Genomic DNA, 17,542 nt, shown 5'->3' with positions numbered 1-17,542 from the left:
GCGCGCACACACACACACACACACACACAGAGTGAGCATGCCACCAGCTGTAGCTGCAGCTCTTGTCTGAAACCTCTCCCAGACACCTCTAATTGGCCGATATTTATCCAGGAGCCCAGGAGAGCAGAGTGCACGCAGGGCTGTTTTCACATGGGATTAACCCGGGTCCAAATCCCAACACACTTCACAGAGAAAACCTCAACACTCTCACTGCATCATCTGGCAAAGATCGACCCCCGCCGGCCTGTTTACACAATTTGACTACTGTGATTCTGCTCTTGGTTTCTGAGCTGCAGCTCTGATGACATGATGCACAAGTTACTTTAAAAATAAATGATAGCACATTACCTTCACTACAAATATCATGATGGGCTTTTGTCCTTCAAAAGACTCCCTAAAATAGACACACAGACTAAAAGTTGAAACATTTATTGGGAAAGTATTTAAAAAATGATCTGAATGTACCGGCAATCTGAAAACAGATTTACTACTACTACTACTACTACTACTACACAATTTAAAGCTATAACTATAATACACTGACTTTGACAAAATTATGTTGACTCAAGGTATATTTCCTAGCTTATTCCAAGGCTTTCAGCATGAAACCCTTCATATAGAAAATGTAGATATTGTTGGAATAACATACATATGCCTTGTATTTCTAAATTTACACTATCTGTTGCCCGAGAATGGAAACAAAAGTTCCAACAATACACAGAAAATTCTAAAATGTCAACATGGAACATGAACAGTCAAGGTTTTGTACTTGAAAAATCCATCAACATGCAATATTAACATGTACTTGTGTCAACCAATAACTCACTCAAAACTGTAGTGTTTTCTTACATATGTTTTGTATCCTTTTGTCATACTCTCACCACATTTAAAACTAGTTTGCAGTTGGGACACAGTTGTGTGAACGCTGGTCTCCATATTAGATAACAGCACAGTCCACAACATCAGCATTCATTCTGTGCTTGCTCAAAGAAATCCTTTCAAAAAATATTTTGAGCATTTGAAAAAATACTAAACGTAACACTCTGCAGTAACGTGTTGAACATACAGTATATTAGGCACTTTTAGTGAAAGTAGTGTGATGCTGACAAACTGAAGGATTCTGCTACATGATGAATAAGTCACTATTCTTAAGTGGTGATGCTGTAAAAAAGCGCAATACGAGATAACATTCTGCATGGGTTGTCATCATGAATAAAGACTAATGAAGTCTACACTTTAAACATGACAGAGGGAGCAGGAAGCTGGGCTATTAAACTGAGCAGCAGGGTCCAGTGAGAAAAGGGGAGACAGCGCTACTTTTACTTGCTCTATAATGCCATCTATTGGACATATACAGAATGTCCAAAAAACAGCAGAGAAACAAATTCTTGACTCTTGATTCAATACAACCATTTAGTGAAACACTGAAGTACCTATATCTGGCATTAATACGCAATAAAAGAACATGGCTTATGTATAAATATATATATATATATATATACACATACATATATATACATACACACACACACACATACATATATATATATATATATATATATATATTATATATATATATATATATATATATGATCAAACTAGAACACACACACACACACACACACACACACACACACACACACACCACCAACAAAGTCAAACTAACAAAAGCAGCCTACCTGTTTCCCTCTGTTCTACCATCTCATAACCCTTCAATGTATTGTTTACAAAAACATGTTTGATTTGACTGTAATACAATGATATTTTACATTAGCCCTCACTGTTTCTTAAACATTTGTTCTCAAATTATGTCAACTTTCTTTCATTTGAAACAACTTTTGGATATTATCAAGTGGTAGATGATTTGCAGCTCTGTTCATGATTTGAAACTGTTTTGAAACCAGCCAGATCTTTGAATTTAAGTGCTTAGAAATTGATAAAGAGTGGGTCTGTTGGTTCCCTGTAAATGGTTTTGTTTTCAGTTCTCATGGCTCTTCTTGAGTAGTAGGTGAGTAGAAGTGAATGCTGGTGATATCAGGTACAGGTTAACCTGAGGCTCACAGTGTGCTGTGTTAAACACATTATTCCAGCAGCTGCTCATACAGAGTGGACCTGTGATTATGAAATCCTGTTGACTAAAGTTATCTAAATGGGGCAATGCGTTTCTCAAGATCAACACATATTCAAACACATCTGTTCAAATTCTCTTCTGCATCAAGTTTGTATGAAGTACACATTGGACTATGAGGTTACCTGTTCTTGACCTCTTGCATACAGGTCTGTCTTTCACCTGTGCGTTTCCCACCCCTACGTGTGTAAAAAGCCTTCAGGCTGGTGTATTTAAACCAGAGCACAGTTGGTTCACTGCCTTCGTGTCTGGTCTCAAGGTAAGTTTAAAACATGATCCTGTTTATTTCTGTGTTTCTCTAAAACTAACATTTCCCATGGGACTTTGTCCGCAGATGTCACAGATATGGAGTCTGCTCTGCCTCCTCATTGGCACATCATATGGTGGGTTGACTTGAATTCTCACTTTGACTGAAAAGGCATATTAAGTAAGCAGTAGAGTTAACGTGATACGTTGTGGTTGTTGTTTGATTTCAAGCTGCTCGTGATTTTCTGCATTTAAAACGTAGAACAGGTTTCCTCTTTGTTTTTCTTTAAGTAGCTTTAACTCTTTAACACCTGAATCAACATCAGTTTTCTTCATTAGCATTTAAACCTCTGAAACCCGAGAAAAATGTAGTTTAATTTATTTCATAAACATGGGGATAAAAATAATGAGTAACTTGGCAAGAAAAGTCACACAAAACTGTCCAAAAAATGGTTAAGGGGGATTATATGTATATATCTATATCTATATCTATATCTATCTATCTATCTATCTATCTATCTATCTATCTATCTATCTATCTCTCTCTCTCTCTCTCTCTCTCTCTCTCTCTCTCTCTCTCTCTCTATATATATATATATATATATATTATATATATATATAATATATAAAATAGAAAAATTAATAAAGAAAAGTAATATATGTTTTTTTTATCGCTGTCTTAAGTTTATTTTATTTTATTTTCTAATGCATTTTTTTTTTTTTTGGTTGTTAGTTTGATCGTATTTTGCTCATGTTTAGGTAACTTTGCTTGAAAATTTGTTGTCTATGTTTTTGAAAGAAATCAAAACAATTTGCTGACCTAAAAAGAGTCCATGCCCTTTATGGCAAATACTCTAAAACTGTCTTTTGCATTTTTAGTACATTTCTTGTAGAAAGCTTCAGATATGGACAGAATAGATATTTTTGGGGAGCTGGCTTCACTCTTGGCAGTACAAACCATATTGACCCCTCTCTCTGAGATAAGCCATTTGTAGCCTCTAGTTTAAGTTCAGAATTAATTCATCACCAAAAGGTCTGTACATAGTCAAATTCCAGTCTAGAAAGCTTGAACATGTTACAGATTGAAAAGATTAATACATGGTTTGATTTCAGGTTCCACTCTTTTCAAAGTATAAAGGAACATTTAACCCACAAAATGACCATTTGTAAAACCATGAGTTATGCCGTGTTATCTGGAATTCGTGAAGAAAACTTTATCTATCGTGCATGCCTCCAAAGAAAGCTGTTCACTTCTGCCTCTCTGAGAACTATTTTTCTCGGCTTTTCACACTTTTTTTACTATCCTTTTTTTAATCATATATTTTCAAGTACTTTGTGAAGCACTTTGTAACCTTTAGTGGTAAAAAATATGTTGTTATGATTATAATTATGATACATTTACAAACTTGCATTTCTCCAGCAGAGTTTTTGACATGTGTATGATGACTTGAGGGGAACACTTCTGGATAATCCTTTGAAAAGCTCAAAAACCATAAAGAACTCTTTTGAGACAAAGAGACAGCTAAGATTTTGTCCCCCGGTTCGCTGTAAACACTAACTTATCAATTACACTGTTTAGAGGAAGAAAAATTATTTTACCTCAGCTTGAACTGTTTGCATACAGCACAGCTCTCTCATAGATAACTGAGGCTCCTACCTGCCTGTCAGAAACCTTAGACAGTCCGGATCAGAGTTGAGTCCTACAGAGATCAAAAGATGTGAAGGGAGGCCGGTGGCTGCCACCGCTGCAACTAACAAATTTCACAAATCCATCAAAAACATCAGACACACACAGCTGCTCATTCACTTTTGAGTTAAACCTCATGGCTCATTCTAACCACTGATGCTGTTTGGATGTATGTGTTTATCAGGCTAGTGAAATATCCCAGCATCTATTTTATTTACTTGCATTTAGCAAACTGCCGATGGTCCGATCTCATACCGCCCATCGAGAAAACTTTGCAAAAATTGTAAGTGCGACCATTCTGGGCTTCTTCGTTCACAACATTTTTCTGATACAGATCATAAAAAAAAATGAGCATTGTTCTTCTCTTGACTCCTTCTCTGGTCCCATCTCGTCTCATCAACAACAACAAAACATACTTTTGTTTTTATTATTTAAAAGTAGATTTTTAGCTCATCAACTTCTCTGACATCTTTGATACCAAAAAGGTTGTTGACAAACCTTTTTGTTATAGTTTTCATTGTTGAAATTAGTAAACCGCTGTGGTCCCGAACCCATCAGTAAGTCAATATGTTTGCTGTTTTCTGTGGTGGCATGTGTGAAATGCAAAGCTTTCTTCACAAATTTAAGGCACAGCATGAATAATTGATAGTGAGTAAAATATCTTTGTGAAGTTTCCCTTAAAAGTGTATCTACAATTTCTTTTGAAAAGGGCCAAAATGAAAATTGTATCAAGAAAAAAATTAACTAAGCAACTAACTAACTAACTAAGTAAAATTACACACACACACACACACACACACACACACACACATATATGTGCTCTATATGTAAGACTGAGGGTTAATCTCATTGGTGTATTTTTTTATATTCACAGCGGCTGAGATCTGTTTTGATGAGCTGGGCTGCTACAATAACCTTCCTCCCTGGGGGGGCACTAATCAGAGACCAGCCACCACCCTGCCCTGGCACCCTGACGAGATGGGCACCCGCTTCCTCCTCTTCACCCAGAAAACCGTTACTACCAGGCAAGGAAAGGGCTTAGTTTTACATTTTGCTCGTTGTGCTTTATTCCAGATGTGAAAATGTGTGTATCCACTGAAAGGATACAAGAACAGCAATTTAAAGGTTTACATTTGTTCGGGTCTATCTTAAAATATGAATCACATGCCCATATGTACATTAACCCATTAATGTCCACAGTGGAAGTTCAAAATTTCCTTCACATCATTTGAAGTACTAGCTGACCTTAGAACATATCAGTTGGGATCTTTCAAAACGGTCAAAGTATGAGGCTACAGTGCCCGTTTTTTGTAACATACTTTTTTTAGTATTTAGTCACAAGGGGTTTCTCGTTTTTTGATTTTCCATGAAAACACACCCAAAAGAATAGGTTAGGAGTATCAGATTAATTTTTCTTGCTCCAATGTGACATTGTGCACGGTATAGAGGCATTTTATAATGTATTTCTAGGGGGTTATAAATGGGAATAAAATATCTGTGTAGACTCTCAATCTTGCACCTATACTTCATATCACTCACTCACAAACACACAAACACACACACACACACACACACACACACACACACACACACACACACACACACACTAAGAATGAAACACAAAGTTGGACCCTTGTTGACAAACATCTTTGGTCTTTGAAATGCAGCAGCAGGTGCATCAAACAAATCAGGTTTGTTCCAGTTCTGTTGGCCTCGGTCAGTCTTGACGAGAGGCACATGCAGAAAGGTTCTGTAAGATACATTAGATATGACAAATTTTCCAAAAAGATTCAGTTTTTGAGCTGATTAACATGTTCACAGTTGTTAACAGTGTTAACAGTTAATGCAGCTGCATTTCAAATATCAAAGATGTTTGTCAACAAGTGTCTGACTTTGGGTTTCATTCTTTTTATGTGTCTGTGTGTGTGTGTGTGTGTGTGTGTGTGTGTGTGTGTGTGTGTGAGAGAGAGAGAGAGAGAGAGAAAGAGAGAGTGAGTGAATGGCGTTAAGTAAGGGTGGAAGATTAAACAAATATTTTATTCCCATTTAAAACCCCATACAAATACAATATAAGATGCCTCTATACTGTGCACAATGTCAGACTGAACTATCATTAATTCATTTTCATTTTTCTTTTTAAATCTGTATTATAACAGTCTGGACAATGTGTGTATGAGATTTTTTTAAGATCTGATACTCCTAACCTATTGTTTTGGATGTGTTTTCAAACAAAGGTCAGTAGTTCCCATGTACTGTATTCTTATGGGGTAGTAAACCCCAGAGGAATACATGGAAATCCATGGTCATAGAACCATATTTCTCATGATTTCTCCCTAACAACACATTGGAAAATCTATTTTTTAATTTATTCTTACTTCAGTCTATCTGGTTATTAAGTGCACAATTTTTTTTTGAACAAGCGAACCTTTATTTCCACCAGGGTTTATAGGAAAAGTGATAAAACAACTAACCCTATGTGACTAACTACTAAAAACAGTTTTTTTACAGAAATGTCTGTATCTTAAAACCTATAAGGACTTGTATCACATTTTTGGTACAATTGGACTCAGAACAACTTGAATTTCAATGATTTGCTATTTGGTCCTGTGTATGTATAAAACAAAGCATATAAAATTAGAGCTGTATTTATTTTTATGATTTTTCATTAATTAAGGCATGATAAATTTCAGATTGAAAATTTTGATTTTGACATGTGTAGCCACTTGTCTTGACACTTCAAACAGAAAAATTCATGTTTCTATCTCTAACAGAAAAATATCTATAGGGCTTTTACTTAATATACTAAATATAGTAGTATAAGGACATTCATGGGTTAAAGTGTTATTGGTTGCTGAAATTTGTCCATATTGGCTGCAAAGACTTCCCTACTAAAGTGATGTCAACACAAGTGATGGGAAACAAAATTAGTCCACATTCTGTACAAAAATGCATTCCTATCAAAAAGTCAATATGAGAGCAGTCTGAGTTAGAACAGTCAAGTAGGTTTCATTCACAAGTATAATCCTTTCAGAAGTAAATGTCTTCTTGGTGCAGTGTGTCCTTGATGAGCTGTAGCAGGGGGACAGTGACAAAAAGAGGGACTTCTAAAAACATCCCAATTTAGGAAGACTTAAGCCTGCTCGGGCTTCAGATCAACTATAGATTTTTTTTTGTTCAAATCAAAGCTCTGCATTTTCAGTTTGTTACCATTGTGGACATAAGGAACAATTTCAACAACAGATAATGCTTTAAATATAAACAAATGTGCAGCTGTGGCTCAGAGGTAGAGCAGGTCGTCCTCTAATCAGAAGATCAACAGGGCAAAATACTGAACCCCAAAATGCTCCTGATGGCTGTTTCATTGGTGTGGAAATGTATATGACTGGTTATTGCAGATGGCACCTTGTACAGTAGCCTTGGCCATCAGTGTGTGAATGTGTGTGTGAATGGATGATTGTAACATGCAGTGTGCTTTGAATGGACAGAAATCTAGAAAGACACAATACAAGTACAGTCCATTTACCATCCATTTTAATGTACATATGGGCATGTGATTATTGTTTTAAGACAGAAAAAAAATGTAAAACTATCATTTGAACTCTCCGTATTCATCATGGTTCTTCTTTTAAAACTGTCAGGATATCAAGATGGACAAAACCATCCAGGCATCAAACTATAGTGGGAGGAGAAAGACTCGATTCATTATTCCTGGCTATCTGAAGAAAGGAGATGAGGACTGGCCACAGGAGATGTGTCGGGTAAGAAGGCATAAGTTGAAAAATGTCTTTATCAATGTTCTCTGAAAAAACACTCAACGTGAAGAAGTCATCTTATGACAGTTTGAGGCTTCATAAAAAAATGAGCTGTGTGTTACTGAAAGTTGTAACTCTGAGTTGGGCTCTGGCCTTCAGAGCCAAAATAAAAAATTGAAACAAGCAACCCAATTACCAAAACAAATACATTGTATGTTTCTGCCAACCAGGATAATGTGACATTTGTAGCATAATGTAACGGGTGTATGGAGGACCCAGATGCAGTACAGTACGCTTCACTGGCAGTTGGTAATAACTTTTATTTAAACCAACACTAATGGAAAACAGGACACAGACTGAGAGTTCGTTCTTCGGGCTGTGAGCCCAAGCAATGTCTCTGGGAATCACACGAAGCGAAGACACGAAGCTCGTACCCACTGTGGCTGGTGTCGAGGAAACCCCGTAGCTCCGTGAGCCGACAACACGTGTGTGAGCGTTGTCGGGGATCGAGCGGAGGAGTGGTCGAGGGCAGGCAGGGGTTCGGTTACCGGGAAGTCCGTCCACGTAAACAACAGCACCAGCAGGGATCAGGCAGGAGAATCGTCGAAGCAGAGCAGAAAGGTCTTTACCAGGGAATCCCTCAGATTTCCGGAATGCCGAAACTGAGCACGTGGTCGGGGACAGAAGGCAGGTAGGTTCACGAGGAGTCAGGCGAGGAGAGCAGGTCGGGGACAGGCAGAGTCGGCAATGGAGACGGGTCAACCCTCATCGGTGAGATGGGACCCCCCGTGCAGGACCCCAAACCAGACGGACCGGGAACTGGAGAAGGAGGAGGAGCAGAGACAGAAGACCCACCTTCAGGAGCGGCACGGGAGGGCTGATCAGGATGGTGACGGTGGAAGTCCCTAATCAGCTGGTTGTCCAGGATCTGCCGAGCCGGGACCCAGGACCGCTCCTCCGGGCCGTATCCCTCCCAGTCCACCAGGTATTGCAGACCTCGTCCCCGGCGACGAGAGCGAAGGAGGCGCCGAACGGTGTAAGCTGGGGCGCCCTCGATGAGACGAGGAGGAGGAGGAGGCCGGGTGGCGGGCTGCAGAGGGCTCTCCCTGACAGGCTTGAGCTTGGAGACGTGGAAGGTCGGTGGATGCGCATGGAGCGGGGCAGCTTGAGACGGACCGCGACCTCATTCACCACCTTCTCGACCGGGAAGGGACCAACAAACTTTGGAGCCAGCTTCTGGGACTCCACCCTCAGGGGAAGATCCTTGGTGGAGAGCCACACTTTCTGTCCCACCTGGTATGGAGGGGCCTGGGAGCGGCGACGGTTGGCTGAGGAGGTGTAACGGGCGGCAGTTTTCAGGAGTGCAGACCGGGCTTGAGACCAGGTTCGGCGGCAGTGGCGGATGAAGTTCTCCACTGACGGGTAAGCAGTCTCTATTTCTTGGGCCGGGAACAGGGGAGGCTGGAAGCCGTACGCACACTGGAAAGGTGTGAGTCCGGTGGCAGAACTGACCAACGAGTTGTGGGCGTATTCCACCCAAAGGAGCTGGGAGGACCAGGAAGTGGGTTGGCTGGATGCCTGCAGCGAAGAGTGGTCTCCATATGCTGGTTCATCCGCTCTGTCTGGCCGTTGGACTGGGGGTGGTATCCTGATGACAGGCTGGTGGACGCCCCCCAGTAGGCGGCAGAACTCCTTCCAGAATGCAGACGTAAACTGAGGTCCTCGATCCGACACCACGTCAGTAGGCAGGCCGTGCAGACGGAAGACGTGGAGCAGCATCAGTTCTGCAGTCTCCTTGGCGGAGGGGAGCTTGGGCAGAGCGATGAAGTGGGCCATCTTGCTGAACCGGTCCACCACCGTCAGGATGGCAGTGTTGCCGTCTGACAGTGGCAGACCAGTGACAAAGTCCAAGGAGAGGTGTGACCAGGGGCGATGAGGGACCGGGAGGGGTTTCAGGAGGCCCGCAGGAGCTTGGTGAGGCGTTTTACTCTGGTTGCAGACCGGGCAGGCATTAACAAAGTCTTTGGTGTCTTGGTCCAGAGTTGCCCACCAAAAGCGTCGCTGCAGGACCTCCCTGGTCCAAGCGACCCCTGGGTGACAGGTCAGACGGGATGCGTGGGCCCACTGCAGAACCTCAGACCTGAATTCTTGTGGCACAAACAGCCGGTTCTGTGGACAGGAACTGGGACCCGGCTGTTCCTCCAGCGCTGTCTTGATCCGCTCCCTCCAATTCCCAGGTAAGGGCGGCCAGGAGACGGGAAGTTGGGAGAATGCTGTCAGAACGGGAAACCTCCTCATCCTCCCCCACCAGGAACTGCCGGGACAGCGCATCCGGTTTAATGTTCCGGGAACCAGGTCTGTAGGAGAGCGTGAAGAGGAACCGGGCAAAGAACAGGGCCCACCGGGCCTGGCGGGAATTCAGTCTTTTGGCTGACTTGATGTATTCAAGGTTCTTGTGGTCAGTCCAAACCAAGAACGGAACCTGGGTACCCTCCAGCCAGTGATGCCACTCCTCCAACGCCAGCTTCACCGCCAGCAACTCCCGATTCCCAATGTCATAGTTCCGCTCGGCGCCGGGGATAGATGTCTTGAGAAGAAGGCACAGGGATGCAACTTCCCGTCGTCGGCCGAGCGTTGAGAAAGGACGGCCCCCACACCAACGTCTGAGGCGTCGACCTCCACCACCAACTGCTTCTCGGGGTCAGGGATGAGGAGGATAGGTGCCGAGCTGAAGCGTTTTTTCAGATGCAGGAAAGCTTCGTTTGCGGCCGGGGACCAGCGAAACGGGATCTTGGGTGAGGTGAGTGCAGAGAGAGGAGCTGCCACAGTGCTGTAGCCCCGGATGAATCTGCGATAGAAGTTCGCGAAGCCCAGGAAGCGCTGGAGTTGTTTACGTGAGTCAGGAACTGGCCAGGCGGAGACGGCAGAGACTTCTGCCGTCTCCGACAACAGATGACCATCCAAGGCGCTGGCGGGCACAGGACGAGGAAGGGGGACAATGAATGTGGCGAGGGTGTGGAGCCCCTCCTTGAGCTGGAGCTGGACATGGAACAGGGGACGAGGATTGGAGGCAGAGTTCCGGGATCGGCTCAGCAGAATGCCCCCTCTTACTGCTGAGCCCGCCCTTTTACCGAGCAACTGGAGACGAAGTGTCCGGCTTGACCACAGTACAGACATAAGTTGCCCCGACGCCGTCTCTCCCGCTCCTCAGCTGTCAGCCGGGTGCGACCCACCTGCATGGGCTCAGTCCCCTGTACGGGGTTCGAGGGAGGACCGGAGGAAGGACCAGGCTGAACGGAGAGAGTCCGACGAGTCTCCCCCTCCCGGAGCCGTTCTCTTCTCCTCGCCAGGATTTGTCTGTCCAAATGAGTGGTGAGTTTGATCAAGCCATCTAATGAATGCGGAAGATCAAACGAAACCAGTTCATCTTTAATGTATGGGGCGAGACCGTTCAGGTAAGCGTCACACTGGGCAGCTGGGTTCCAATCACTCAGGCGAGCCGTCGTTCGGAAACTCAATGGCGAAGTCCATGACGGATCGATTACCCTGCCGTTGATTCAGGAGCCCCCCAGTGGCGTCTGGACCCACAGGAATCGGACCAAAAACCTTGCGTAATTCCTCAGCGAAGGCATGGAACGACAAGCAGGCTGGCGTGCCCCTCTCCCACTCTGCTGTCCCCCATAGGCGAGCTCGACCCGTGAGGTGGTTAATGGCGAAGGCAACTCTAGCTGCTTCTGAGGCGAAGGTGTGGGGTTGCAATGCAAACAGGATTGAACAGTTAGTTAGGAACGGATTGCAACCCTCAGGATCTCCAGCGTAGTGTTCAGGAGCCCCCACCCGGGTTTCGGGAGCGGCGATGGATGATGACGTAGGAGCTTGAGCGGGCTGGGCAGGAACCGGAGCTGGAGCGGCGTGCTGAGTCAGCGTGGTTGCCATCTGTTGTACCTGCGTGGCTAGCTGAGTTAGCGCCCGTTCCAACGCTGAAGCAGACTGGCGAGCCTCCGCCGCGTTCGAGGTGAGTTGAGCCTCATGCTGTTGAAGCATTCCCTCAACCCGGGCTAGGCGGGACTGAAGAGCACTGGAGTCTGCTGGGTCCATTTCTGGCCAGATCGTACTGTAATGGGTGTATGGAGGACCCAGATGCAGTACAGTACGCTTCACTGGCAGTTGGTAATAACTTTTATTTAAACCAACACGAATGGAAAACAGGACACAGACTGAGAGTTCGTTCTTCGGGCTGTGAGCCCAAGCAATGTCTCTGGGAATCACACGAAGTGAAGACACGAAGCTCGTACCCACTGTGGCTGGTGTCGAGGAAACCCCGTAGCTCCGTGAGCCGACAACACGTGTGTGAGCGTTCTCGGGGATCGAGCGGAGGAGTGGTCGAGGGCAGGCAGGGGTTCGGTTACCGGGAAGTCCGTCCATGGAAACAACAGCACCAGCAGGGGTCAGGCAGGAGAATCGTCGAAGCAGAGCAGAAAGGTCTTTACCAGGGAATCCGTCAGATTTCCGGAATGCCGAAACTGAGCATGTGGTCGGGGACAGAAGGCAGGTAGGTTCACGAGGAGTCAGGCGAGGAGAGCAGGTCGGGGACAGGCAGAGTCGGCAACGGAGAATCTGTTTGGCGAGTGCTGGAAAGACATGCATACTGCAGAGGACGATCTGGCAATGTGTGTGTGAACAGGAGTGTCTTAAATACCGGGTTGATTGGTGATGAGCTGCAGCTGTGGGGAGAGCAGGCTGCAGCAGTGGGCGTGGCTAGGAGGTAGAGTAGGTAGGTAGAGCAGTGGAAAGTTACTGGCAGGGAGGGGGAGGATGCAGGAACCATGACACACAATAGACAGTGGATATGTTCAAACTTTACATTTCAGCATTTGGTTAATGTGTAGTTAGGTTAAGGCACAAAACCCATGGTTAGGAAAAGATTATGTTTTGACTTAAAATACTTGGTGCAATAATCACATCTGGAAATTGTGCGATGACTGGCTTAAAAAACCTCTAGTTTTGTCGTTAGTTGGTCTCAAACCACTGTCACCATCCACCATCCCCTCCACTTCCTGATTACAAAGTCAACTCATAAACATATACTGTGGTGACTGCAGCTATAATCACTCTCTTTGTCTCGATACACGATGGTGTATTTTTAATGTTTGTAGCCCTATGAATTAAAGGCCTTCTATGCTTTACAAACCATCTTGAGTGCCTGGACCTGGATCTTTTACAACATAGTTTTTTGGTCATAAGTTCCTACCTTTTATTGAAATATTCCTTTCCATGAGCACTGGTGGTTTGAGGGACACCAGAAGCGCTCCTGCTGCCTTCCTTTTTTACAACGTAAATTGAGCTTTAGTAATAATTGCTGAGAATCAATTTTGCATTTTTCAAATCAACTTACCACAAACTGGTTGCCACACAGTGAGGGTATGGGGCTCAGAGGCAGGTGTCCATACTGCCTGTTTGGTCATTGCTGGGGGTCAAAATTAGCGCCTCACAGTAATTTATTATGTTTTAGTGGTTACAACATAATATACAAGTTACCAACAGGTTTTGGGGTAATATTACAATTTCACACAATGCATTACTACCCTAAATAAATAGTTTCTTGTTTTATTTTTCATTCATCCACACCACACCACCATGTTACTATGGGCCATGTCATAAAGGGTGTCAGTGATCAGCACATCAGGGTGATGCATTGCTGTGTGTTATCATGTTCAGTGTATTTACACTTAATATACCTGCAACATCTGCAACATATCCTGTTTTGCTCTTGCATCTAAAGGCTGCTTGAAAGTGGCAGGGATAAGGGGACAGACTTCAGTAATTTTCCCCTTATACTGGTGATCTGCACTCTTGTGTGATGCCGCTGAATATCTGTTCATTCACATTTCCTACAACAGTGAAGCAATGCCGACACAGCGTCCCCTTTTTTTCTACACAACTCTTTCTCCAATGCTGTTGTAGCTTCCTGGCATACCTGGAACCGGCAGGTGGGTCTACCTGCTCCAGTGTAATAATTTGCTGGTCAAAGTAGCCAACTTGCACACCAATCCACTTGTTGTGCTAAATTGCTTTTTGCTTGCATTTGCTTATTATGTTTCATATGATAGGACTACAAATACTGTTCCCTGTCTTATTAGTTATCAGACACTAGGTGGGTTTCCATTGCAGATTTGTGCAAAACTTGTAAGAGTTAAGAAGATCCCAGTCTCTTCCTCCATCCACACATACCTAGTCATGTTTTTGAGAATGTCATGTGACTTTGTTGTACTATCTCTTCTCTCTACTTTTACTTTCTTCTCTGCCACCCGGTGTTGCACATCATATCAGCTATAAAAGCGGAAAAAAAAGTTTCCATTGCAGTTTTGCGAGATATAGCTTTTTCAAATCGCCTGAAACACCACCTCATATGAGCATACAAACTTTTTTGCAATAAACACTTTTTTTTTTAAATTGACATGTTTCCATTAGGCGTGTTTTGTATGCACAATTTTAATTTGCGCAATTTGAGGGTTAATGGAAACCCGCCTTATGCCCCTTTGTCCACCTGCCTGTACCTGTGTCCAAGGCCTTGAGGGTTTTTTGAAAGGTCTGGGCAATTTAACTGTTCTATATCATCACACTGAGGTTCATATAAGTTAGTGGTTTTCATACAGAGTAGTAATCACTGCAAATTGTGAATAAAACAGTAACAGTCAAAGGTGCTCATAAGACCCTACAGCAGTCTGTGGGATACCAATCCATATAATTAGTCATTCATTTCCTGTCACATTTCATTTGTCTATGGACCTTTCCATTCATATAGTGCAATTATTTTTTTCACCATTAAAAAATATTTCTAAGATCTGATATATAGTATTTTGTCATTTAAAAGTCTTGAGAAATTACCTGCGTCTTCACAACTACTGTATGATGAACACCCTGAGTACATTTCTGAATGATAGTGCACATACAGTTAAGTTTACCAGCTAGGCTAAACGTTGTTTACTGGATGAAGGGAACCAAGTATTGCCTGTCTTTGCCCATTTGCAATAGTTCCCCAGTCACTATTAGATCTTTCCATTCAAGTGACAACTGATAATACTTCTCAAGAGTGATTGGGTGGCTGTGGCTCAGAGGTAGAGTGGGTTGTCCACTAATTGGAGGACAACCCACCAAATTGCTCCTAATGGTGTGTGATTGGTTTTTCATTAGCAGGTTGCACCTTATACGTGTAAAAGCACTTTGAGTAGTCAGAAGACTAGAAAAGTACTGTATAATTACAGTTTATCTACCATTAGTTTCTTGCTTTAGTCACCTGCTTTTGCTCTTTTGTTGATGTTTTTTTTTTTTTTTTTATCTTTCTTGGGTTTTCCTGTTTGAGATTTCATTCTAAATGCTCTGATTGTGAAAGCCCTTGTAGCCTTTATTTGGAAAATGGATACATGAATAAATCATTCTCATTTTCATATAAGGAGTAAGTATAAAATGATGATAAGCTTTAGGATATTGGATGAATTGACCGTTTAACCCTAAAGGTCATAACCTCTGTGTTGACCAACTTGTGGTTGTTTTTTAGGTTGTGCTGAAGCGGGAGAATGTGAACTGCATTGCTGTAGAGTGGAAGAAGGGTGTGAAGACTCTGTATGCCCAGGCTGCCAATAATGGCAGGGTGGTTGCTGCCCAGGTGGCGTCCATGATCAGTTTCCTCATGGTAAATACAGCACCCCATTACTATCACTGGCATACTATAGGCATGCTAATACCATGAATATTCCTTTTCAAAGGAAGTGACATAAGTGTAAATACCCATTGTTTCTGTCTGGTTCCTAATAAAGGGATAGCTTTTTTAATTAACTTTTTATAAAGCTAATTTAGTTGTGTCCCCCTGCTTCCACTCTTTGTCTTGAGCTCTGTTCCATCTTGCTCCAAGTGAGACAGCATATAAGGATGTGTTTGTAAATCTAATCTGAAGCTCTACTGTAAAATGAGGGAGCTACTGTTCTATGTCTACATGAAATAACAAATGATGTTAATCACACATTCCCTCCATTTGGTGCTCTGTGGCCCCATCTCCCCATCGCCCACAGTGCACACTGCCTACATTCAAACTGCACTCCAAATTTAAGAACAGTCCAGCCTGTGCCAGAGTGTGCTTCGGCACTCAAAGTGAGGGTTTCTGAACACACCCTAAACATACTTCCCCAGCTGCTGGTTAGGATCTGTAGAGTAAATATTCCAACAGTTTAGTAATGTCCTCCCATAAAGTTGGGGGCACTTTTTAAAAAAGGTGACTCAGAGTAGAAGGAGTGCAGGGTGTATACATAGTTCATACACAGAATGTATGCTTCATCATGAGTGACACTTTTTCATGACTCTAAACAGCTGAGAATCAGTGTAATGACAGAAGCCTAAAAAAAAAAAAAAAAATTAAAATGACACAACAGTTTTGAGAGGCGAGGACAAAGCTGAGAGGATATTCTCTCACACAGACTGGTTGAAGAACATGCTGTATATGTTGTATGTATGACAGTTTGGTAGACACAGTATCTCTAAAGTTAACATACATTTTCCTTGATGCAGAGCACTTACAAGCATCAGGCTGATAAGTTCCATGTTATCGGACACAGCCTTGGAGCTCATGTTGCAGGAGATGTTGGTAACAGGACCGTTGGCCTTGCACGTATCACAGGTAAACCTGCTGCAGCACTCCCACTTCATGTCAGTGTTTGCTGAAGTCACTCACTGTGTAGAAACAAGAGTCTGTTACTGTACATTCTTTTAGACTCTAGTTTATATGACAACCCACCTAAACTGTAATTTGTGTTGGTATTTATTTTGTGTGATGTTTATCTATTACCACTGGCTGTGAACCAAATTGCCCCCCTGTGGATAACAAAGATACCTTAAACCTCATCCACTTATCTGGGGCTGGGTCATGCAGGGAGCAGGCTGAGCAATGTACTCCACACATCCTTCTCCCCAGGAACACTTTCCAGCATGGGTATCTAAAGGCATTACCAGGCCAGATGAGATATATAATCCCTCCAGTGTGTTCTGGGTCTGCCCCAGGGCCTCCTACCAGTTGGAGGTGCCAGGAACCTTCACCTTTTAACAGGTGATTGATGCTTCAACATATAGGACATTCTAATGTGTTTACCGTGGGTGTTGTCGCCATGCTTCCCTGAAAAATACACCAGTTGAAATGGAAAAAGTAAGAACAATCATCATGTCATTGTAAAGTAAATAATGACAGAATTCAACGCACCATCTCTGCTGTGACTGATCAGTCTAAATATGTTTATGTTTTTTCTTAATCACGTGTTTTTAAATATCTCATAGTTTTTTTCAGTGGACAGATAAAAGAGTGTAAATTATAAGGTTTCTGTTAAAAAAATGTACCATAAAATCTTGTGAAGATATTAATGTAAATACATGACATATTTATTATAGTCTGGCTCAGCTCCGCCGGCGGAGCTCACATTCCCGGAAGGTAAGTTGAAGTTAATGACATTAATTACCAGTGTTGAAATCACTGGACTCCACAGATGACTTGCTCAATTGTGTATGCTGACATTTGTGTCCAGCCCTGGAAAAAAACAGGAACAAGTCGCCCAGGGGCATTTTGAGTTATTTACAGATTGTGAAAGTGTAGTTTCTAAGCTTTCCAATATTGTCAAACACATGGAAATCTGAAAATATCTGAAGAATATGTGGCCATTTGAATGTAGGCATTCCTCACACTAGTTT

General features: G+C 42.9%; 1 protein-coding gene across 1 annotated transcript in view; it reads left to right on the top strand.

The window, feature by feature from the left end:
• Nucleotides 1-2,344: 2,344 nt before the first annotated feature.
• Nucleotides 2,345-17,542, top strand: part of LOC121954536 (inactive pancreatic lipase-related protein 1-like) — a 30,051-nt gene continuing 14,853 nt past the window's right edge. Inside the window, 7 exon segments of the mRNA XM_042502094.1 lie at nt 2,345-2,387; nt 2,463-2,511; nt 4,936-5,061; nt 5,064-5,086; nt 7,700-7,819; nt 15,372-15,506; nt 16,376-16,484. Of these exon segments, the coding sequence (XP_042358028.1) occupies nt 2,463-2,511; nt 4,936-5,061; nt 5,064-5,086; nt 7,700-7,819; nt 15,372-15,506; nt 16,376-16,484 (562 nt within the window). The 5' untranslated portion in view covers nt 2,345-2,387.

This window comes from Plectropomus leopardus, chromosome 15 (genome assembly GCF_008729295.1).
Source record: "Plectropomus leopardus isolate mb chromosome 15, YSFRI_Pleo_2.0, whole genome shotgun sequence".
Classification (NCBI taxonomy): domain Eukaryota; kingdom Metazoa; phylum Chordata; class Actinopteri; order Perciformes; family Serranidae; genus Plectropomus; species Plectropomus leopardus.
The sequence above is the reverse complement of the archived record's forward strand: the minus strand, read 5'-3'. Positions and strand labels throughout refer to the sequence as shown.